Below are 25601 nucleotides of genomic sequence, written 5' to 3'. Positions count from 1 at the left end.
GAAATTTGTCCTCTGCATTTGACCCATCCCTTGATCACCCCCTGGGAGGTGAGGGGAGCAGTGGGCAGCAGCGGCGCCGCACCCGGGAATAATTTTTGGTGATTTAACCCCCAATTCCAACCCTTGATGCTGAGTGGCAAGCAGGGAAGAATGCTGGTATGAGCTTTTAAACATAACCCGTTAACTGCTGCCAATCAAATGGTGAATAAGATACTCTTTAGGGTTCATATGTTTGTAAATCTGACTGTGATGAAGTCAGTGCCTCACCAGCCATGAACCTCACCGCACGTCACTGATATATATATATATACATACACATATACATATATGTATACATACATATATAGTATATACATACACACATATATATACACATACATATATATATATATACATACACATACATATATGTATACACATATATATACATACATACATACATATATGTATACATATATACTGTATGTATATATATATATATATACACACACATATATATATATATACACATACACATATATGTATACATATATACATACACATATGTATACATATTTACATACACATACTGTATATGTATACATATATAACAATATATATATATATACATACACACATATATATATATATACATACACATACATACACACACACACACACACACACACACACACACACACACACACACACACACACACACACACACACACACACACACATATATATATACATACACACATACATATATATATATATATATATATTACTACATAACATGTAATGGTGGTTCTTTGACCGTCGATTCAGGATGCGCCGTTTTGTGGGCGGTCTTCTCCCCGTCATCTTTGTTGTACCGGTGTCGCGTGTCAAAAGATGGAGCTAACTGTTTTAATGACATTCAGACTTTACTTAAATCAATAACAGAGCAGCATCTCCTCATCCGTGGCTCACCAGTGCAACAACAGCATCGCAAATGTGTCCCGTGAAAAAACGTCCGACCGGAACTCTCTTAAAACTAAAATTCCGTCGGTGATTTATGTAAACCCACAACACCGGTAGTTTTTAGCTCTTTCATAGCGAGTCTACTGACAGATATAAGTTCGAACTTTACGCTACTTTATTTTAGAAATTGCAACAGCGGAGGATGAACGCCCCATAACAAGAAGATAGAGAAAAAGAAGAAGCTTATCGACTACGGTGCGACACGGACTACAATGGCGGACACGTGCAAATTTTTAAGACTTATGCAGATCCCAAATACACATAAGCAGGTACCAGAAGGTAAGACAAGTTGGTTTTGCATAACCTTGCAAAACAAAACGCCAGGTAATATGTCTGTTAATAAGTGCCATTTTGAAGTGAATTATATTTATATAGCGCTTTTCTCTAGTGACTCAAAGCGCTTTACATAGTGAAACCCAAAATCTAAGTTACATTTAAACCAGTGTGGGTGGCACTGGGAGCAGGTGGGTAAAGTGTCTTGCCCAAGGACACAACAGCAGTGACTAGGATGGTGGAAGCGGGGATCGAACCTGCAACTTTCAAGTTGCTGGCACGGCCGCTCTACCAACCGAGCTATATTTTGTGGTCCTTATACACACACACACACACCATAATAATACTCGTATGTTGAATCACAGATCATCTGACTACGTTAGCCGTAATGCTCCGACAATCCATCAAGCGGTGCAACTTCATAGCTTACCAAAGTCATACTAAAACATTTTGATGGATTTCTGAGCGCCGTGTGTAATGTTCTATATTCTCAATGGAACATTTACAATTTTGGTGTTGTTTACTGGTGTCATCTTGCAGTCTCCACATATCTCTTATGTGTGACTGCCGTCTACTGATCACACGCATCATTACACCATGTACCAAGAAAATAGCTTCAAGGTTAATAAGCACAACCAGAATTATTAGGCACACCGAGTTATAAGGCGCACTGTCAATTTTTGAGAAAGTATTTTAAGCTTGCCTTAAAATCCGGAAAATACGGTAGATAAATCCATGTTGAACATTACTAATAAATACAGCGGTTTCAAAGGATCACACATTGAGGAAAATTGCCACTCCTGATGCTTATTGCATGTAATGCATTTAAACACAAACACCTACGGTAGGCTATAGTGGTGACTCAACATGTAACAAATCATGTTTAGACTCACAGCGCATAATCAGGCTTCTCCTTGGAGTCCATGTCATTTGTTATGTCACAATCTAAAAATAAGCACATAAACACAATAGATTAGGACATTGACAGTCAGGTGAGTCCCCAGTGTGATACTTAAAAGTTTAGTGGTCATATACTTTAGGTCTTGTTTTTACGTGTGCGTGTGTGTGTGTGTGTGTGTGTGTTAAGTGTATGTTCACGCACAGACAAGCTCTAAGCTCAGGAGAGGAGTTAACCTTAGGGAGAATAGTGCTCTTAGAGCTGTTGTTGAGTGAGTCAGTAACATAACAGGCTGAGGACTCATGAGAGTGATCTTCGGGGCTGCAAACACACCCATGCTTTTGAGTTATTACTGTGTGAGTGCACCAGGAGGCTACCTGTGGTGTTTAAAGCACTCGGTGCATTGTGGTTATACTGCTATTTTGTGCACAAAAAACCAAATTAAAAAAAATGAAAGAGAAAAGTAGGATCTTACTCCCAAGTTTGTCCTGGTTCTGCTTGAGATCAGGACTGCTCTCTGACCATCCGCTGTCCTGCTTGTCTTTTAACCTCTCCCGCTCTTTGTGCTTTTTGGATTTCTTCTTTCTTTGCTGCTGCTGTTGCGGCGGCTGAGCCCCGTCCAACTGAACTCGTGGTTGATTGTGGTTTATAGCGTTGGTTCCGTGTTGGCCGGACACATCAGAGATACTCAACACTTGGTAAGTTAGAGGAGAACAGTGTTGCCCTCCTGGCGAGCCGTCATAATTGCCCGTTGTGTTATGAGTCCCCGGTAAATCAGTCTTGTGTGAGTGGAAACAGGGATGTGCATTACCATGCACTTTCTTATTGTTTATGTGTCCATTGGTAGCCGGCTGCTGCTGCATTCTGTGATCACTTTGTCTTTGTCGCTTTGTGGCCAAAGCTGGTAGGGAATCAGAATGTATGGAGCGCTTCTAGATAATGAACAACACAAGACATATTTTTTTAATCTGAAAGATAATTTTAATCATCACAACATCAAACATGACCACTTACCACTACTGGGTTCTTTGCGATGCTGTGATGTAGTGTTCTGTCCTCCGGCGTCATCAGTATTGATCCATTGGCTTGGGGGTTCTTTGATTGGCCGTTGACATGAGGCTGTAACTTCCTAGTTAAGAAAACAATATTGTATGTTATTTAAATTCCACCATTACATTATTACATTAATTTGTTCCATTTTCACACTAAAAAGTAATCCAAATAAACTGTACCAGCATTTTTTTCCAAATGGCAGTATAGTACAGATTTTATTTAATTAGTACTGCAGTACTTATTACTGGTATAATGTACATCCCTACTAAAGAGCCATTGTCAAATGACTGTACTGTTTTAATGAATTACAAGTAATAATAGTAATAAATAATTATAATTATAAAACAAAACATTATCAAAGCCTTCCTTATTGTTCGCTGTCTGCTCTGTCGTCCACAAGTTACAGACATTCTCCGTGTATGTTTTACGCTTGGAAAGTGTTTGTCAATCTTAAACATTCATCTATGTTCCAACACATTTGTCACCGCACATTAAGAGCATTTATGAACTGTTAAAAGAGATCTATAGCGTAAACTTTTGTTGGTAAATGAGATACAATAAGAGATTATCATCACACTTCAACATCACTGTCATGTTCTTTGCGAGGTAAGCATTGCAAGTAAAAATATAGTCTGAATTGTCTTACCCCCGATAAATAAATGTTAAATAATTATAAAAACACATGTAAACTAGGAAGTGAATGTTATACACTATATTACACAGAAGGCTTATCGCTTTAGACAGGAACAGGGGATTGATTGAATTTGTGTGAATTGGCGCACTCATGACTTGGCAAATTCCTGGAGGGCTGCCTACTAAGTTGCCTGTGCTATAATTTTTGTGAAAAATACACCACATGGTGGCGCTGATATTAAACCCCAAGCTGTGACTCCATAAAGCTTACAGACTTGAAGTTTTGCAGATAACTTATTGTGTTCTACTAAACACCCACTGTAACTTAAAGGTGTGTAACAAAATCATACAAAAATATTTGGTACACATCTTCAGGGTACTAAAAGGGGAAATAATGTCTCCAGCAGGTTAGACTACTGTAATTGCCACTTCCCTTGCAGTACATTCAGAATGCTGCTGCTCGAGTCCTGACAAGAACCAGGAAATACAACCATAAAAGTCCAGTGCTTAAGTTATTGCACTGGCTTCCTATTGCTCAGAGAACAGACTTTAAAACACCTCTCCTTGTGTACAAGTCTTTTCATGGTCTTGTGCCAAGTACATCTCCAACATGTTAGAGCCATATGAACCATCTCGAGCTATGAGAACCTCAGAGAGTGGTCTCCTGCTGGAGCGTAGAGGTAGAACAAAACATGGTGAGACTGCGTTTTTTTTATGTTCCAGAAGATGTGAGACAGACCTCAACAATGGCAACAATGGTGTGAAATATTTTCTTTTTCCTGGGGGGGGGGAATAACAGAAAATATTTGAGATGCACTGGACTACAGTGTGAGCGGCATGATTTTCTTGTCGTCGTTTCCACAAATCTTGCAGTTTTCCGCCCTTTTTGATAACCTCTAGAGGAACTCCGAAGAAACGTTTATCCTTTCCGCTATTTGAACGGTTCGTACAGCCGAAAACAAAACAAGCATAAGGCATTTCGTATTTGAGAAAGGATAAATGGCACCTAGAACCCATTGAAAACAGAGCTAGCTTGACCACCAACAGTATTCATGAGGGCGGGACATGAGCTGGACGTAACGTTAGTAGCTTCCTAGCAAATGTATCTACACTTTTTGATTGATTGTTTCATGTTGATTTTATTTTCAAATTTTAGTTTGAATTATGATTATCTTATTATTTTATATTCTTATTTTTTGCCTTCTTGTAATTTTCTGTAAATCACTTTGAGTAAAGCCTTGTGTACCAATTGTGCTCTATAAATAAACTTGTCTGCCTGACTGACAAGCATGTCAGTAACATTTGAGAAAGATTGGTTGAAAAACGGTCACGATTAAGACAAATGTTTTTGCACGAGCGGAACTTAGCACCTAAATGCCTATGAGTCACTGAGCGTTTGTCTAATGATTACAAATCTTGACATCTACACGGTACTGTGCTCTCTCGTAGTTGTTGCGTTTTTCTTTTGTTTCTTGCATTGAGGAAAGAGAGCACATTTCCTTGTGTCTTAAACATACTTGGCCAATAAATCTGAGTCTGATTACATGTATGCTAACAGGTCTACCAAAGCATTAGAACATTGAACTAATTGAAGGCAGTTTAGTTTAAATCAAACGCACCGTGACAACAACTTGCTGACCAGCTGCCGCTCCTCCTCGTTGTAGCTGGGCCAGTCCCTTCGCACATGCTTGTAGAAGTCGTCTCTCAACATGTAGCTGCTGTCTTTGAGGTTTACCTTTGCTACCTAAAACACAAGACAAAGCTCAATTTGTTGCCAATTTGCTGATAGTCTGGGGAACATGAAAACATCTTGAAATTGGTCCCTAATCTTGTCACAATCTGCCTGTAAGGTTTATTATCTTTTGGGGGTAGCTGACAGAACGTCCCGTACCAAAACAAACACAAGGTCTACTGAGACATGTATTGTGACGGCATAATTAAAAACACAGCAAACCCAACATAGAAAAGGACAAGTCTGTCTAATAGCATGTCTGAATACAGGATATATAGAGTTATACACCATAGCAGACTCCAAACATAATGCGTATAGTTGAAATGATACCTAGCATTAAGTGAGCATAATCACATTAGATTGTGCAAGTACATAACAGACTGTGTGGAGCTAATCCAAACAATGATGCGCAATCTAATGAGAGCAGTTCTACACACAGTGCAACCACAATAGTAAACATACTGTTTAATTTCAAATTTGTGCAGGTGTACCTAACAATGTGTTCAGTTAGTATCTGTAGTCATACCTCATCCAGTATGGCTCCAAGCTCTGCCTTGTCCTTGGACGCGACACGTTCCCTCTCCAGCCACAACAGCAGCTCTGGCTTCCTGTAAGGCTTGAGAGCCAGCAGGTGAATGATGCGCTCCCTGAGGGACTTCTGGTTGACCGAGGACATGCTGCCGCTCCACCGGCTTGTTACGGGAGGTTTGCAAGAGCCGCCGTCTGATGCAGATGGAAGAGGTGGCCTCTTTTGGAACTTGATGCTTTTGCCTGAGCGCACAGAACAGTAGAGCCTGATTAATCTCTTAGGGATATGCTATAATAAGCTTTACCACTAAGTCTATTGTTGCAATACACCACCCACAAGCTTGTGCTAAACTACAAAAGACCCTTAAAGTGTGAACGTTACTAAGGTTGTAAAAACTGCTGCAAAAATCTGAATTTGCACATTCATCATTCGTGAGACGACAGCAAAGACTTCAGCTCAGTGCACAACTAAAGAAGGGGTGTCCAAACTTTTGAAGGCCGCACACTGAAAAATTAAAGCATGCGAGAGCCATTTTGATATTTTTTATTTTCAAAACCAATACAATATCTATTGTTACCCTTAAGGCTTCCTCAATTTTGGTGAACATTAAAAGGTCCCGGAAACCCGAAAGGGTCTCAATCAACTAAAGTGTTAAAAAAAATGATATCACATCACTTATTTCTAACTTTAATTTTACTTAAATATCTATAGATCAACTTCAGATATATCCGTTGACATAAAGTTTTAACTCCATTTATGTTTTATGCCCTTCTTGTCAATACCCACTTTATTTAATAGAAAAAACATCAAATGTGCAATATTTTCCCAATGTTTAAAGTGTTTAATGTGAAGTAATTGGAGCCTTAAATTAAAACATTAATTCCCAAAAAAATTGCTTTTGGATCATTATTATTTTTTGAGCAATGACAGTTTAAAAAAATTGTCAGACTAAATCAAGGTCTGAGATCCAAAAGGCTGTCACTCATGAAAGTGTTAAAAATAAGTCAAATATTAATGTGTATTATTCTAACTTTCATTGCTTAAATATAAATATCAACAACACTAAATTGGCCCCAGTGTGTGAATGTGGGCGCGAATGTTGTCTGTCTATATGTGTTGGCCCTGTGATGAGGTGGCGACTTGTCTAGGGTGTACCCCGCCTTCAGCCCGAATGCAGCTGAGATAGGCTACAGCACACCCGCGACCTCGGACGGGACAAGCGGTAGAAAATGGATAGATGGCTGGAACATCAGATCTAGCAGCTGATACTAAGGTTTTTATTTTTGTTGAGAAATGACAGTCTTATAGGGAAAAACTGTTTACATGGTAGGTAGCTTTGTGTTATCAGTGTCAACATTGCAGCATTTTCTCATTACATAACACCTGTTTGCTCTTTTATTCCACTTTTTAATGTTTTTTTTGTAATATTTTTTAAAATGTGTGGTGAGCCGTTAAAAAATTAGCAGTGGGTCGCACATTGGACACCCTGTTCTACAGCATTAACTCCACAAATGTGTATTGCTTCTTTTTTTTTTGGCAACAACAGAATGTCCTGGCTTTTCAGTACAATATGGCTGAAATGACAAAACGTCATTAGGGATTAAAAAAGAATGGAATGTACATTACGCAGTCAAACTTTGGAGGGACTCACCTCACAGATGCAGTAATCATCACTCTCCATGTTTATGTTAGTACGCAATTTGAAGTTAGATTAAGAAAGAACGGTGCTAAAAAGCATGACACATGACCATGTCCACTTCATCAAGGGTTACACCAGTGTCATCAAACGATATGTTGTCTTATCATACGTTATCTTCATTTACGAAGGGTCGAAAGAAATCAGTAAAAGTGTTTCCAAATCTCGTTTAATTTTTTTTTTAATTCAAATTTTTCTGTTTTAATTTTGTACAATTGCGTCTTTTTGTCATCTGCACCAGCGGTTTCCACACTTTTCCCATGAGTACAGTGTTTTTCTGTGCTTTTCAGTGAAAAAGCCACACTTGAGTCTTGACACACAGAAGTAATTTATAAAATGTTCTGCTTTTTATTTTGGAGTAAGAGACGTGTTTCGTAGTTTTTTCACACACTTGAAGGTGGCCTCTTTGAGGTCTAAGTGACAGAGTCCCTGAGACAGGCAGAGAGTTAGGCCGAAAAGGGGGCAGGGCGGCCGGTGAGTGTGCTGTCGCAGCTCCATGAGGCAAATGAAACATTTTGTTTTGCTAGGAGGTTCTTGATTTCCTTAAGGACATGGCGTCCACATATATGGACATCAGATTTTTGGTTGTGTAGACCACAATACAACATTTTCTCTACAAGACCCTGGTTTTCACTTATGAGGACATTATACTGCCAATTGGTGGTAGCGTAAGAGTATACCACGTCACATGTTGAATTCAAGATGGCTAAAAACAAAACAAAAGTTCAAATGGCAACTTTCAACTTTTTTTGGTTTTTATACTCATTGGGTTCCAAAAAGGCCATATAGCCAAGATAAATAAACAATGCATTCCATACAAGAATGTGGGTCTTCCGAGGCTACACAAAAGATGACAGAATTTCAGTCCTATTACGTCAATTTCAGTCCTATTACGTCAATTTCCGCGGCTTTTCGCATCTGATGGATTACGTTTTTTTTGGCAACTCCATTATTCTTTTAACACGGAAATCATATATACGTTTACTTGTGGTTCCCTTCTTCTTACACCTGTATCACAGCTAAAATGTTTTAAGCTAATTAAAATATTGTCTGTGCATTTACTAAAATATTATTTGCTACATGTTGACTTCGGAAAATATTATTTTAATTTCCAACTCATTATACTGTATTTGGAAACAGTTTTTAGTTATTTGCCGGTTATTTTTAGGTTGTCCTGGAAGAGATTGTGTTCATCCATTAAAAGTTGTTGAGTCAAAACTTTTTACTACACAAAAGTCAATGCCTTTTTCAAAACACGAGTAGTCAAATGTAGCAGTCAAAGTTGAAATCAACAACATGTTTATTGTGTAACCCTGCACAAGTGGCAGCACCGCCTCCAAAATGCATGGCAGCTATTTGTCCTCCAGGTGAATCCCTCACACTGATCACTGCAATGTACAGGATGGGCATGTTGGAGCACCGAGAGCTCCGGTATGAGATAATCCAGTTATACCTTAATCTGCACTTTAAAGGTTACAGAAAGGCAACATTATAGAAACAGATGCTTTCAATTTTAACCAACTGCAAAGATACTGTGAATGCATTATTATTATATTCAATATAATAATAATGCATAGTAAGCCATTAATCACTATATGTGTCTTTTCCATACATTTGCCATATGTCATTATAGGGTAGTTCAAAGAGCACCTAAGGCTATAGAGAAAAACCAAGTGCACCTATTGATGTGCATGTGCTGCATGCTCCTTAACCATCTTCACCTTAAAAAGCATGTTGTTACACAATCAACATGGGTTAAACTTGGTCAAGAAGCATCCAGAGTTTGAGCAAAAGAGCCTGGAGCTCAGTACTGACATGGGGGTCTAACAATCCTGCCAGGAAACTATATTGCATAACAGCAGCAATGGCTGGAGAGGAGTAATATACAGTAATAAGAGAAAAGAAGCTGGCAAAAGATGCCTCAGCACGTTATAATTAATATGTGTTCGTGATCGCTAACATTGATTTAAACGCACAACACGCCAAAAACAAAAAAAGGTGCTTTAAAGACAGATTGATAGTTGCCTGTACTGTATATTATTATATACAGCTGTCAGTTACTATTATCACTTAGGAAGTACGTTGAAATGTAATTTTGATTTAGTGACACAATCTTTTAAAGACACACGCTGCCCAAATTGTATGGAGGTAAATTTGTGTCTTTTTATGCAATAAAACAAACAAAAAAAGATTTGCAAACAAAACTTAAGTGATAATCTTGTTTAAAAATCTTTACAAAACTGTTCTCATAAAACAATAAAGTTGTTTGCATTCTCTTAGGTTTTGTTTGTTTGTATTGGTTGTGTTCTCAAATTTTGTGTTGCAAATCTACTTCAAACTAGTGGGCATGGCTTCCTCATAAAAATATGTTAGAGGCTTTTTTTATTGGTAAATCTGGAATGATGGCGTGCCAATTGATTAATTCCACCCTCACAAAATATAGGAGAGTGTTTTCCCTCCTACGGCTCTTTTTTGTTTTCAGGGTCTCTGCAGGTTTCAACAAGTCAAATTTAAGACTTTTTTAAAGATCATAATGATTAAGATTTAAGACGCATTTCACATCGATAGATGGGAGGCCTTATTTATGATCTAGAATAAACTTTCCCGAGCACCAAGGCGAGAAAGCAGCTCACCAGCCAATAATGTCAACATAGCCCTACAAGCTAGTTAGCGCTCTGTGATCATAGCGCCGCTATAAATAGTTTGTCTGCGTTGGCGCTTATAATAACATTATAACTAACAGTTGGTTAATATTCAAGTCACTGATTGTAAATGGAGTATGGTTGGCAGTTTTTGGATGGCTATTTAGAGGGCTTTATGGGCGGAATAGGCTCCGTTGCAAGCACACTTTTGCTCGCATTTATTTACGGGTAGGAATAAAAAAACATACATCTGAATTCTTGTCTTACATAATTATTGTTTATGATAGGCAGAATTCCCTCCAAAAAGTGCAGTTCCCCTTTATGTTTCGACCTGGGCCGATAATAGGTCAATTAATTGAACAATAAATAAAACATTTACTTGATAATTTTGCTGGCATTGATAAATTGCCATGTTTGTGTGTTGTTGTCTTCATCTCTTAAATTTCAAACAGAGTACACAAGGTTTCACTCCGTGCATTGCTCTCAGCACCTGGACACGTTCATTTACTAGCAGAATCAAATGTGATATTTAGACGTAAACATCAATGTTTGAGAATGTTTGTTTTCGCTGACATTTCACATGCCTGCAAATGAACAGAGTAATCCCTCGTCAGGCATCTACAATCTTTGTTTAAGTGAGTAGGGGCGGGACTGCTACCGACAGTGCCTCGCTAGTCACGGCTGGCAAAAAAAATTACAAAAGACATGAAGGAAAATTAAGGCCCAGAATTGAAAGTTGAACTTGCACTTAACCATCTTATGCAAGTAATTTGACGATGCTGTGGGCTTTTCTTAAGTTTTCTCTGCTGCTATGCTAAGCTAAATCAACACACCGCTGCACGCACAAGCACGCTAGCTGGTGGTGCTCCATAACTTCTGACCGGGCAGCACAGGTAGCCTACTTTAGTTACGTTTTGTAGTTACGTTATAGCGTCCTCAAACATCGAAACATTTAAAGGCAAGACTGAAGTTTATGCATGTTTTCAATAAAACTAACATTAATATATTTTTAAGACCTTTCAAAATCATATTTAAGACCTTTATGAGATTTTAGGAGAATTTTAGACATGTTAAGGCTTTAAATTCAAATTGTTGGATTTAAGACTTTTTACGACCCCGCGGATACCCTGGTTTTGCCAAGTCAATCAGAGGATGTGGGATAATCTACTAAAAACATGTATAATAATTTGGATATTCTAGTCTTTTCATGACCGTGTTTACCTAAAATGGCGGAATTGGCAGCAGACGACCAACACAGTAGTTTACTAAATTTGAAAATAATCGTTTACAACAAATATATAGAACATAAAAATTATATAGGAAACACGGCTACAGTTGATAAATATAGGGCTGTAAACTGTTCGAAAATCAGTGTTCTCTAGTAGATTTTGCGTGCAGTTGCAATTTCAAGGCATTAGATGGCAATAGTGTATAAGCTATGACATGAATGTGTAATTTTACCATATCAGTGTTACTTTTATACGCTCTGATCTCCTATTGGTCTTTGGGCGGTACTTTGAATGGCGCCAAGGTTTCCCCTTAATGTAATTGAATGTGGTGCGTCGCCACAGCACTTCTTTACCGCCACACCTTGAAAATAAGGTTGTTGTGTTTTTTTTTTTACTTGACAACAAATTAAAGTAATATGATATATTTTAGCCCCCAGAAGAAATCAAAAAAGGTCAGACGCTATTTTTAGCTTTTATTACCAATCTTATGATACCAGACAACGTCAGAATTCCAACAGGTTTTACCTCCCGTAAAAACACTTTCGTCTTGTGAGTCCGCACTTACCCGGACTCACAAGAACACTTCGTCAATCACCTTTCAGGCACGGACGGTGTGTTTGCAAACATGGAAACAACTAACATCAAATCCAAACCACACAAACATAAAACATTAACATTAGCTGGTCGTTACAGTATGAATGTATATAAATACACTCTTATTTGCACACTATTGACAAGTGATGTACCAAGAACTTGACCATCGAAAAAACACTTTGATCACCACAAAATGCACGCCATTGTCTGGAGTGTTGTCAGCATGTCTGCGATGAGGACGTGATTTTTATACATATTGCAGCTATACCCGCGGACAGCCATCTACAAAATCTGCCAATATTAAGAAGATAAACGAGAGCAACAGCACTTGCTGCGGCTCTCTTCTTTCGTCAGGGACATCGAAGGACTGAAGTAGTCTCTAAACATGAGTACATTTTATAATAACACCAGAAAAAGATGTTTGATTTATTGCTAGTTATTTAAAAAAATAAAATAATTAAGTCTGTGAATACTTGAAAAAATATTAACAAAGTACATTGTACAAAAAGCAGCAACAATTGAAAATATGGCAAAACGATTAAAAAATGTGTTAATACTAATTAATGAAAATAGATTTGTTTTAAATGCATGTATACATTTTTTGAGCCTTTTAAAGAAAATAATGTCATCATAGCAAATTATACAAATTATTCAATGACGTCATGGTGATCACTCCCCCACCACCACGGATATCTTGGCAGTTGAGGGGAAACCCTGGGCTCCGATCTTGTTTCCGCAGTACCCCTGGTCCAGAACACCGGCACAAAACCAGCTTTCAGTACTGCATATGCTGACTTAAGCCCTCAAATGTATTTTAAATAAACAGAAATCCTGCTTCAAAATACAGGACCCTAATCTCGTGAGGGCAAAAGTACTCATTCGCCATGTAAAGGCCAGTAAAAAGGCTGTACTAGATAAAGTTAAAGTTAAAGTTAAAGTACCAATGATTGTCACACACACACTAGGTGTGGCGAAATTATTCTCTGCATTTAACCCATCACCCTTGATCACCCCCTGGGAGGTGAGGGGAGCAGTGGGCAGCAGCGGTGGCCGCGCCCGGGAATCATTTTTGGTGATTTAACCCCCAATTCCAACCCTTGATACTGAGTGCCAAGCACGGAGGTAATGGGTCCCATTTTTATAGTCTTTGGTATGACTCGGCCGGGGTTTGAACCCACAACCTACCGATCTCAGGGCGGACACTCTAACCACTAGGCCACTGAGTAGGTGATCTGCTGTCATTGGGATGCCGATATTCCCATTTAGATGAAGAATGTCTCATAATCCTTGCGAAGAAAAGGGGTGGGGGGTGGGGAGACCAAGCGTCTTTTCGTGTTGTTCTCGCCATTTTTGAGTCCCAAATGGCTGTCAAAGTGTACCAATTTGTCGGAATACATACTCCGACTTCTTCTGTCCAGGTGAGATGCATGATTTATAAACTACAATAAACTTACAGAGAGCAAGGAAGCGAGGAAACAGCAGACCACTCGATGATGTCAACATCGGCACACACAGTAGTGGTCACATCGCCGCTATTAATAGTTGGTCTGCGTTAGCGCTTATAATAACAATATTACTAATACTTGGTCAAAATACAAGTCACGAAGTGTAAATAGAGTATTGTTGGCGCATTTTGAATGGTTATTTATTGGTTATTATAAGCTGACTTTTATTTACAAGTTAGAATGCATTAAAAAAAAATCCATCCGTCGTCATGTCTTTCATATTGATTGTGAACGATAAGCAAAATTCCACAAAAAAGTGCAGTTCCCCTTTAAAAGACCCTTTTTATTTCCAAAGCCAAAAACTTGTGGCAGAGAAATTTCACTGGCAAACAATTGCTAAGAAATGTTAGAATGCTACTTTCAGTCCCAGTAAAGCCATCATTGATATGGGAAAAACAGTTTTAGAGGACAAACAACTCGACTCATGCAATGATTTAACTACTGCACTCCTGAAATCTACCAGCGCCCTAAATAAGCTATCATGCTCGTTGTAGTTCGACACTTACTGGGGTGTGAGACTCCCGGTTTGATCTCGATGGCGGAGCGACTCCAGCTATCCTTCTCCACTTGAGACATCCTCTCACGGGTCATCTGGTAGGAGTCCTCGGTGGCGCACACGGTGATCTTGTCCTGGATGACCCCTTGACCTTCCAGCTGTTCACGGCCGTCACTGCGAATCAAAAATACAAAAGAGTTGCTGAGCCACAGGGGATTTTAGCTGTCAAAGCTGTGAAGACAAAGTCCTGTTGAGCTACCTCAGAGCAGCTTTGCGGTGGAAGCTGGCTAAGATGGGCTATGTTACCCTACGTTATGTTATGTCACAGATAGTATACTGCAATAGCCATCCATGCATGTTGCAGAAAAAAGAATGGCGGCCAGGATTCAGCTAGTGGAAAAACTACAGCTTGGCTCTAGCCAGCAAGCCTTACAAAAACTCTTTTAGGACAAAAGTCATTTTCATGCGTCACACACATAATCACTAGCCTGCCTTTATTTCCACGCATGATTGCACGCTTTCTCGTCTTTGTCTTCAAAATATCAACTTACTAAGGCCAGACCAAAGACAGCAAATGAGGCTGTAAGTGTATTTTTAATATATTTTAAACTACAGTTTATGTAAGTTTCCTATTAAAATACAGCAAACGGGGTTATATTATGATTTTTTTCTACTTTAAACACCTCATTTTGGTCTACACAGCATGTAATGATGGTTCTTTAGTCAACATTTTTCATAGGTTTTGCTGATAAGACCCATCTTCAAGGCACTTTTTGGCTCAACAAGCCGTTTTAAGGGGCAGAGTTGTTAGATGCAAATGTACGCCTCACGCTGACTGAACCTTCGTCCCCAAATCGGCAACCATAACTGTAGTTTGAGTGAGAAGCTTTCCGCAAGGTACTGAAAAATATGGTATTCTAACTATATTCCACTTTTGAGCAACATAAATGGCAACAGCGACGCATCCCACCATATATGTACGAGCCAGAGTCAGACCCTGAGCTAAAAGGAAATGAAGAAGAAACTTCAGAACAAAGGCTTCAAATGAACACATGTCAATGTCTGTCACCCCATTAATATTATCCTCAAAAGTAGCTTTTATAACAATCTTTATATTCTCGGAGGTTTGTAAAGCTGTTATCCTACATTAAAAGGCTAAGCTACAAGCTACACTACAAATCAAGCTAACATTGCTAACAAACCATTCACACACTGGCAATCTACTCCTATTTTTTTACAGTTTCATTGTCTCCTCCATTGCCATAAATAGTAGGCCCTGACTCAGTCATTAAAAGTAGCTTTTGTGAAAATCCATCTTTATATTGCCGCAAATGGGTCGTTTGGAGAAAGTATAAAGGAAGGCAAGATTGTTTTATAAATATCTGCCTCCAGGGTTTGATTTCAGATTTTCAGGACTTACGTGGATCCCAAATACATATAAATAGATACCAATAGGTAATAAACGGTTTTGCATAAGAGGTGCCCCTTTAGTAATGTTAAAGCTGCAAAAAGTTGTTGGTTGCTATTCCTATAGTCAAATTCCTATGAGAAATATAGCTACTAAATCGAAACAAAATCAGTTTGGTCATCTTCCGTTGCATCTACTGTAGCCGCATACCTTGAAACATATTGATGGATGCAGTCAAAGCTGGCCTGTGGTTGGTCTTTGCAATCGCTGGATAGGTAGAAGGAGAAGACGCGAAGAGCATTGGGCGACTCTGCTGTAGGAGCTGGCAGCTTGATGTACTATAAAGTAAACAGGAGAAAAACAAAGTCCGGTGATACATACTGTAAACATATACATGGCACGCTGAAAAGATACAATTTTGACCTAAAAACATGTATAACATGCATAAATTTCACAACTGGTGAGCAAAGCAACTAACATTTTAAAGCGCTTCAGAGCTAGATAAAGCTGCTAGATCAAGGCTATTCAACTGACGACCCGGGGGCCAAAACTGTCCGGGAATGACACCATACTGGCTCCTAAGTTCAATTAAAAACTTGGGAGACAAACATTTTTGCAGCAAATTCCTAAAAACACAAGAGGGCTTCTGTTGTATAGAGGAACTTGGACAACTGTAAACACATTGACAGATCCTTGTATTGACATTTTACCCTTGCTAGCAGACATAGAACACTGGGGTCCAAACGTATGATTTACATAATTGAGGCGTTCCTGAAGACACACTTTAAGTTCACTTTAAGTTGTTTTCATATTGTACTTTATGTATCTAAGGTGTTGCTGTAACTTGTTTACTTCATATGCAGTCAGTAGTCATTTGTTCAACTTCTTTAATTATACTAGTGGTGCTCCTGAAGGTTCTATTTTAGGCCCCTCTTTTTCATCATTTGGGTTATTCAACTGGTGGCCCGCGAGTTCAGTTAAAAAAACTTGTTAAAGACTTACATTTTTGCAGAAGGTCCTTGAAAACATCTGAGCGCTCCTGTAACTCTACCATAATATATAGACTAAAATCAAATGACTACAATAGAGAACGCTGGTTTTCTGGAATATTTAAAATAAGACCAATAATAAAAGGGAAAAGTCCGGCCCCCTGGTCTTTTTAGCTTTTTGATGAATTTTGATGAATGACTCATATTACTTCAAATGCAGCTACTGCCATCTTGTAGCGTTAAGAGACTCAGGTAGGCTGCCTACAGCCATAGAGCTGTTAATATAAAAATATCTTGGCCTGACCTGATGTTAATTACATACATTATGCTTTCAAGCACAAGGATTCAAAAGCAAGAGTTGTCTTTTTTGTTGCATTTTTAAAAAAGAGATGACAAGTACTAATAGTTTTTAACCAAATTTACTTGCAAATCATGTGGCTCAATTCCTCTGCTGACCATGGACGTGCCGATCGATAGACAATTTTCTTGAAGTAAGTTATCGCCATTGCCGACTTTAATGCTGATCACAAACAGTGCATCTGACTGACACTATTTATTTTGAATCTCTCGGCTGACAAGTGGCTAGCAGCTAATCATGTGTCTCCATATACAGTGTGGAGCCACTCCCTTATGTTAATAATATTCAGCTCCAGTACAGAAAATGAACTGCATTTTCAAGTTTCTTATATATCATTATCAAGTACATTTATCACTGGAAGACGAGGCTGAACGTGTTACACATCAATAGCAAGCCAGGAGCAGCAAGCCAGGAGCAGGCCTGTTAATAACAAAGCTAGCTTAAAACACCGAGAAATAAATGCTTAGTAAACTTTAAGAGGTGTAGATGGGACCATGTTACAGTAGAAAGTAATCAGATATTAACAGGAAATTAACAAGAAGATTAAGTCTAGAGTGAGGTTACAACAACTTTTGGTGTTTCAGCATTGTCACAGTCAAAAGGCACATAAGAGGAGGGCGGATCGATGCACAAATTGGTGTTGTCGATACCAGAGGTATATCAGTATATAATAAATTCATGACTAATTAGATATATATATATATATATATATATATATATATATATATATATATATATATATATATATATATATATATATATATATATATATATATATATATATATATATATATATATATATATATATTCTAAATACATTTTGTTGTCGTTTTTGTTAAAAAGTTTACAAACTCGGGGAATAATTCCTTGGACACAGGAGGACTGAGGACAAAGTTTAGTGAATATTGTGTTGATATTGTTACACTGTCAACATCACTGACCATTTATAAATGGAAAAATGTACAGTTAGTACGTAATCGGTATTGCATCGGCTAATTTCACTAATGGATGATCAGTATCGGAATCGGCAGCATAAAACCCTGATCGAAACAACCCTACTGCTATCACTTCAGATTTTCATGTTTGAAATTGATTACATGAGTTAATCTGCTCTCTTGATGTCTAAAAGTGTTCAAAGTTACAGCTTACTGCTGCAGCTATATCAAGTAGGGTGGAAACTTTGCAACGTGCCTGTGTCAGGGGATTCAAAATAGTTATGCTGTCAACTGCTTGTTTGTGTTCAACTATGTCTACTTTCTGCTCTAAAACATTAAACGGATGATTTACTGACACTAAAACTATCTCAGCCTAATATTGAATGACAGTCCAATGTCACGACTCAGTGTTCTTGAGTGTGAAACGAGAGATTCACTCAACTTATCAGCTCACCTTGCAAGTCTTTACTTGCAGACTCCTGCAAGAATTTCAACAAACTGCTATGGCTGCTACCGCTGAAAGGTCAGCTAGGCTATGTTTTGAAAAGCTTGTTTTAAATAAATTCATGCAGTAATTCTAATGATTTTGGGCCATGATGTAAATGTAGCACACAGACTTCTTAGCATGTGACATAACTCTATAATGGGACTAAGTACTGCTTGCTTCACTGGCATGCTGTCAGGGGAGGAAGGTCATCATGAAAAATTAACAACCTATACAAATATTCCTATTTGTCTATTGAAATGTACTCATTTTCTTATTTAACATTTTCTTTTGTAAAAATCGCTGAATTTGTACATTTCCTGATCGAATACAGGGCAGAAATCTGAGACGAGGCTGCAGCAAGTCAAATCCTACACTGTGTTCCTTTATTAACTGGGTTGGATAATACGTGCCGGTTTTGGTTTGCCAGCATGTGACCAATAGAAAGATTTCAGAACCAATTATACACCATTAATTTCTACAGCCAGTGTATTGTCTTTAAGTGTGACAACTTTAGTCATGCTAATCGGATAATAAATGGCAGATAAATGTTATATGGCTAGATACATGGAACATTGGCTCAACATGAGGGGACGCATATAAGCGCACCGTCATTCTATAGAGGGGAAAGGCACAACCGCAAAAAGATCCCTCTATGACTATCTGTTGGGTTCCCGATGGACTGGACTCCAACAATTCAATAATTATACCCAGTCGACATCCATTGTAGGCAATCAACCTGGAAAGTGGGGTTCCGACTCCCTACATCTGCGGTCAATTCTCAAGGATTCTTCTTTTTCCCCAGCTGGGGTCTTTTGAGTTTTTCGTGGGTTTAGATCAGGGGATATCATTGTGAGTTTTTGAAGCCTTTTGAGACAAATGTATTTAAAGGGCTATATGAATACATTTTGATTGAATTTTGAACTAAAATAAATTGGGGACTTTAAACATAGTAAAGCTGGGTCCAATTGTGTTTTTTTCACTGTGTCTTTATTCGACGACATGTCTGTGTTTGCCTCCTCTAAATCATTCCCCGTCAACCCTGTCGCCCCTTTTATGATGTCATCAGTGTTTGACTGTTGTGCTTTTCTAACAATTACACCACAAATAAGTTCATGGACTTTAGTATACAAATAATGCACAAATTGTTTTCGGTTTAAATAAAAAAATAAAAATAAACAATGGGAAAAGGACGTATCTGATTTTTTATTAATTTTTTTTAACTAAAGTCGATACATACCATTTAAAGCTTATATGAGAGACATAAAGCTCAACAACATGGTTGTGTGGGCGTTCTACTAGATGGACCAGACATCTCCACAAAAAAGCAGAACATCGATTGTTGAAATCACATATTTTGCCTCAAGATGACTGCATTGCATTTGTTTTGATTTCCAGGGGAATTCAGCAGTCAGATTGACTACGTGATGTGGAAAAATGCCATTTGAAAGGCCTGTGCCAGAGCACGGGGGTCAGTGTGGAAATGGAAGAACTTCATGCAGCTATAAAACTGTGCTAGCCTTGTTAAAAAGCCAGTCTTCCTCTCTGTGTTTACACTAAGTGGGAGCACATGGCTGAGCATGATTTGTTTAATAGGCATGGCGTTGGTGCTGTCGACTCTAGGAAGCACGCTGGGTCGACACGTCAATGTTGGAGGAGTAGTGTAGGAAAGTGCAGATGTGACATTTATGTGATAAAGGCTCGTCACGGAAGAATAAAGTAAAATGCTAAAATGAACTACAACGGAAACACCAAAGTGGAAGCACCAAGTGATCCTGGTTTACATCCAAATTGGTTTCATTTGAAAACATTTTCCCCATAAGAAATAATGCATACTCAAGACATTTCAGGCACAAACTAATGGAAACGAAATTAAACCATTCTATCTTCATCAGAAAACCTTCACCATCATAAGGTCTTAACTTGTTTTTTTTTTTAAAGGTGCCATATGTAATAATTTCATGCCAAGTCATCATTAAATGGCCCTGATATGTCAAAAGGCATTAATAAATCATGTTCTTTTCGAATACCTTTATAACTGATGACGGTAGTTCAGCCGGGATATGCTAATTTAAAAAAAATTAAATTTACAGCCCCGAAATCTTGTTATTGTTTTCATTTCGATGCCCCGCCCTCCACCGTTTGACCAATTAGAAAGTCCGTGAGCGTGCCACATCCAGGTTGCCAGTCACGCACTGCCACCTTTCGTTACTAAACATGTCAGACCTTAGTAAATCTAAAAGGCGACGTTATGATTCTCAACTTATTCATGACAAAGCCAGGAACAAAACGAGGATTTGTATTTGCCTTTGAAAGATAGAGACGTTGAAGGCGGAAAATATTTTTTCATCTGACGCAAAACTTGCTAAATTCCTCCTTAATAGGTAAGTAAGGCATTTACGTTTTCTTATTACTTGTAATAAATGGAAATGGACATTTCATATGTAAACTATATTGTCCCATGCAGTCCATGATATTGTCTAACAAAGATAGTATGTTCGGGCAACGAATGCTTAGCATGCTAGCCCTGTCAATGACACATCAACATATAGGCTAACGGGGGAAATATATGCCCATTAGCCTGTATGTCGATGTGTCATCCAACTGACAGGGCAAAATATATTTTCGACAAATGAAACCTATGTGGATATGGGTAGTGTCAGTGCCTATTTCGTTCTCAATATGCTGATACGCTGAGGAAAGGGGGTTCCGACATCCATCCATCCATCCATCTTCTTCCGCTTATCCGAGGTCAGGTCGCGGGGGCAGCAGCCTAAGCAGGGAAGCCCAGACTTCCCTCTCCCCAGCCACTTCGTCCAGCTCTTCCTGTGGTTCCGACATTAACACGGCTAATTGCGGTTCCGGGTACTGTATGTGCATCAGGCATATATGGGGTGGTATTTGCTTGGCACAATATAATGCATTACATGTTATGATTTTCTACTCTGTGTATTGACATGGTAGTAGGCTATATGATAGGCTATATGCGTAACGTGGTTTTTGCGTAACGCGGGGTGGCTAATAAAACTCTGCACTGAAAGATGGTGATTGATTGATTGAGTATAGTTTATTTTGAACATGAACACACTTACAGTATAATACATCACACATAATTTCTCTTTACATCATGTCCGAAAAGGAGTAGGAAGAAGCAAAGCTTATTTAATCCTACCCCTTTCCCACTTCGGAGCTTTTACAAATACATATGTTCATGTCTTCTTTTTGCAACACAAAATTACATTAGTGAATGATTAATACAGCAGTTCTTGCAATATATAATTAAGTCAGTCATGATAAACATACTGAGATGAAGAATATCCCGTTTTCAATAGGGTTGGAGGTATTTTTCATAATTCGTCTTCCTTGTACTTTGTAAGCACTATTAATTTGAACAACCTCTTAAACTGGATCATATCAGTACATTGTTTAATTTCTTTGCTTAATCCATTCCATTGTTTAATTCCACATACTGATATGCTAAAGGTCTTAAAAGTTGTACGTGCATACAAATGTTTTAAGTTATTTTTTTCTCTAAGGTTATATTTCTCCTCTTTAGTTGAGAAGAATTGTTGTACATTCTTGGGTAGCAGGTTATAGTTTGCTTTGTACATCATTTTAGCTGTTTGCAATTTTACCAAATCGTTGAATTTCAATATTTTGGATTCAATAAATAAAGTGTTTTTATGTTCTCTATATCCAACATTATGTATTAGTCTAAGTGATCTTTTTTGAAACACGGTTAGTGAATGAAGTGCACATTTGTAGTTATTTCCCCATATTTCTGCACAATAACTCAGATATGGTAACACTAGTGAGCAGTAAAGAATATAGACTGATTTTTGGTCCAAAACATATTTTTCTTTGTTCATTATTGAAATATTTCTTGCCACTTTATGTTGCAAACTTTTCATATGAGATTGCCAGTTAATTTTATCATCTATTATTACACCCAAAAATCTAGTTTCTTTTAGCCATTCAATGTCTACTACGTCTATTTGTCTTTGTGTATGATGCTCTTTTGATGTGCGTAAATGGAAGAAAATGCAGTGCGTCAGGTTGGATGCAACATGGTGTTATGTTGAAAGAAATGTGGCAATAATTTTATTGTTGGCCTTGGCTTGCCATCAAAATAGGCCTATGCGATATATAATATATTATATATTGTTATATATTTTTATACATAATATATTTTGATGCTGGTCCGTGCGGTCAAACTAGACATTTTAGCATGCTAATACCAACAATCTGTCCTGACTCCAGACTAAAATATTGCTGCGTAACTTTACAAATACATTTGGCTGATAGACATTAGTAAAATGTGGCATAACTACTTAGTAAACCATCTTGCAAGAAGCATAAACAAGAGAAACCTACACCGTAGGACTCGTCGATTGCCATTTGAAATTCCTTGTAGTAGGATTCGGATTCGTCTGCGTATCTGGCAACCTCAGTCTTTACCATGAATTGATTTACTTGGACCCCGACTTAAACAAGTTGAAAAACGTTTTCGGGTGTTATCATTTAGTGGTCAATTGTACGGAATATGTACTATACTGTGCAATCTACTAATAAAAGTTTCAATCAATCAAATCAAAGTCATGGAGAGTGGGAGGGGACTACATAATTTTGACCATTATTACAGTACCATTTCTGGCCACATTACTACATATGGCCCCTTTAAACATTCTTTACTCATATTATTCAAGTGCAAAAATAAGTGCAGTAAAACTACATTCAGGTAAAACAACTATCTCTCAGAAGCTGCCTTGTGATAGTAATTGTATTGCTAATGTTGAACTAAGCAGCCAAATACTACATAAGCCAGATGTAGTAAGTAATTTCGAGTTCTTAGGTCAACATCAGTTTTGCTTTCCGCCATCAATACTATTTTTGTGTGGTGGGATGACAAAAAAATTCCACGAAAAAACAAAACACACTTGTTGGAGTTTAATCATATAATATCACTGAGCTGAAATCTTGTCAGATTTGCTGAGGTGCCAAGAGATGATGGTTTGAAATCCATGTTTTATTTGAATGCTGTGCGATTGCTTTTCATTTAAAAAAATGTTTGAACTTTAGATAGAAAGATTTTGTGGGCATTTGACTTCCGGTAGTAATAATAGTGTGTCTTCAGTTATTTTTACAAACAGCATGTGGTCTATGAGGATCTAATATTTGGTGGTGGATACATTTAGGACATTTTGGCTTAGCTGGAGGTAGGCAGGCCTCTTCCAACTTTTCTAGTTATTTGGGGATTTTGTTAAATGGATTGTGTGACACTGGCGCCACAGCCAGATGTTATAAGCACACAGTGATGCTACAGCACTTTGCTGGTTCCTCGTGAGATCTCGAACCAGCCAACTTCCAGACTCCCGCTGTGCAAACTGCATGAGGCACTCTCGCTGGCTCCTTGCTGCCTCGCTCCCCCGAGTAATTCTCCACGGCAATTCAACCTCAGACGACAAGCGCCCTAACAAAAGTCTGAGCTCTTTAAGAATCCAACTGACCGTGAACAATCAAATATTTATTGTAGTCCTTTCAAGTAAAACATTCAAGGAATCTGCTGGTATATCTTTAGAGATTGTTAAAGAAGACAAACTTGAGCAAATCAAGCTTGATGAGTTAAAGTGAAACTGAAATAGGCTTACAAGCAAGAGATTAACACATTGCAATAAAAGGCTGCTTAGTAGGGTATTTGGTTAGTGCTTAGTATTGCACAGTAAAAGGGAACAGGGCCAACTAAAGTCTCATCTATACTTCATGTTGCAGAGGGGTATTCCTTCAATGTCACAATTAGAATGGATCCTTTTTGTCATGTAGTCTGATAAAACAATTACTAAAACTGCCAATGAACCCTGCACTTTTACAGCTTTGGATCAAGGTAAAACCAGTTACCCTGAATTGCAATAATTAGCCATTTGGGGTACATTGCATGTAATCTAAATCGATTGGGAAATACAGTAAAACTGCTACTCCAACACCACTTGTGACAACGACAAGCAGATGATTATACTGTAAGGGTTAATCCTGTCCATATAGGGTTTTTTATTTAATTGCATTATTCTTTATTTTACTATTATTATTCATCTTGATTCTGTGAACTAAGCTTGTTTTGAAGGTATATTTTCACCAACAATTTTGGATAGTTTTTTCAAGCTGTATGACTTTTAGGGTGTTGTAATTTGGAATGTTCTAATATGGATGCACGTTTAAACAGCTCAAATTACTTTAACAAATGCCAAAACGTTAAAATAAGAGGATTCTGACAGGATTTGAACATAAATATGATGAAAAATGATAATTTCTACAAAAAGTGCATTGATTGCAATTACTGTCAATGAAAAACAAAAGTATGTTTCTAATTATAATAAGAGCCAGTTTTATAAGTCATCATAACTGTTTCAACCAAGCCGGACGGGGAAAGGCTCTCTTTCCTGGCATTATCAAGCTATAAAGTCGCTACAAAAACTGTGAGAGACTGCTGTCGGTGCACGGGGCTTATGTTTCCTGCGAGCTTTTGGCCGAATGTGGGGTTGGGGTGTAGATCTCATGCAGCCTATTGTTTCCACATCCTCTGCAGCCTAAGTAATGGCCATCTGAAAACAGGCCGTCTTTTGTTCCTGCCTCCTCGGCTCCATAGAGTGATGCCATGGCACTGCCTCGTCTCTCTGGCTGATGGAGGAGGAGGAGGAGGAGAAGAAGGAGGGAAGGACTAAAAGCCTGTCGCCACCACCGCTGTCTGTCACCAGCAGGAGGCAAGGCACGCCGGGCAGGATGCACGACACACACGGCCAAAAGCTCCTCTCACTAGGGTGGGATCAGCATTTCTGTCACTCTTAAGGCCAAAAATGTGCTATCTGCAGGACACACACAACACACATACTGCAGACAGCCAGGCTTCCTCCTCATTTCACCCTCATCACTCCCAAGTAAATTTATCATCTTATCCCAAATTAAATGACGAGCCTCGTTTCATGGACCAGAACCAAAACAAATACGTCTACCAACAATCTAAGATATGCAATGCAAACATGTTGCACCATTCCAATAAAGTTTAAGTGAGAAGCTATGTTGTTAAATTCCACAAATGTGTTTTTCTTTGTACGCATACATATTTTTAAGATGCCATGAAAGAAGCGTAACAG

General features: G+C 38.3%; 1 protein-coding gene across 1 annotated transcript in view; it reads right to left on the bottom strand.

Moving 5' to 3' along the window:
• Positions 1–25601, bottom strand: part of LOC133608849 (RNA polymerase II elongation factor ELL2-like) — a 51600-nt gene that overhangs the window by 8091 nt on the left and 17908 nt on the right. Inside the window, exons 3-9 of the mRNA XM_061964434.2 lie at positions 15901–16028; positions 14293–14456; positions 6118–6362; positions 5479–5603; positions 3188–3302; positions 2649–3105; positions 2169–2220 (exon numbers count right to left, since the gene is read on the bottom strand). Coding sequence (XP_061820418.2) covers positions 2169–2220; positions 2649–3105; positions 3188–3302; positions 5479–5603; positions 6118–6362; positions 14293–14456; positions 15901–16028 — 1286 coding nt within the window. The remainder of the gene's footprint in view (positions 1–2168; positions 2221–2648; positions 3106–3187; positions 3303–5478; positions 5604–6117; positions 6363–14292; positions 14457–15900; positions 16029–25601) is intronic.

The sequence above is a fragment of the Nerophis lumbriciformis genome, linkage group LG06 (assembly GCF_033978685.3).
Source record: "Nerophis lumbriciformis linkage group LG06, RoL_Nlum_v2.1, whole genome shotgun sequence".
Lineage (NCBI taxonomy): Eukaryota > Metazoa > Chordata > Actinopteri > Syngnathiformes > Syngnathidae > Nerophis > Nerophis lumbriciformis.
Note: the sequence above shows the minus strand (reverse complement) of the source record. Positions and strands in the feature narration are given on the sequence as shown.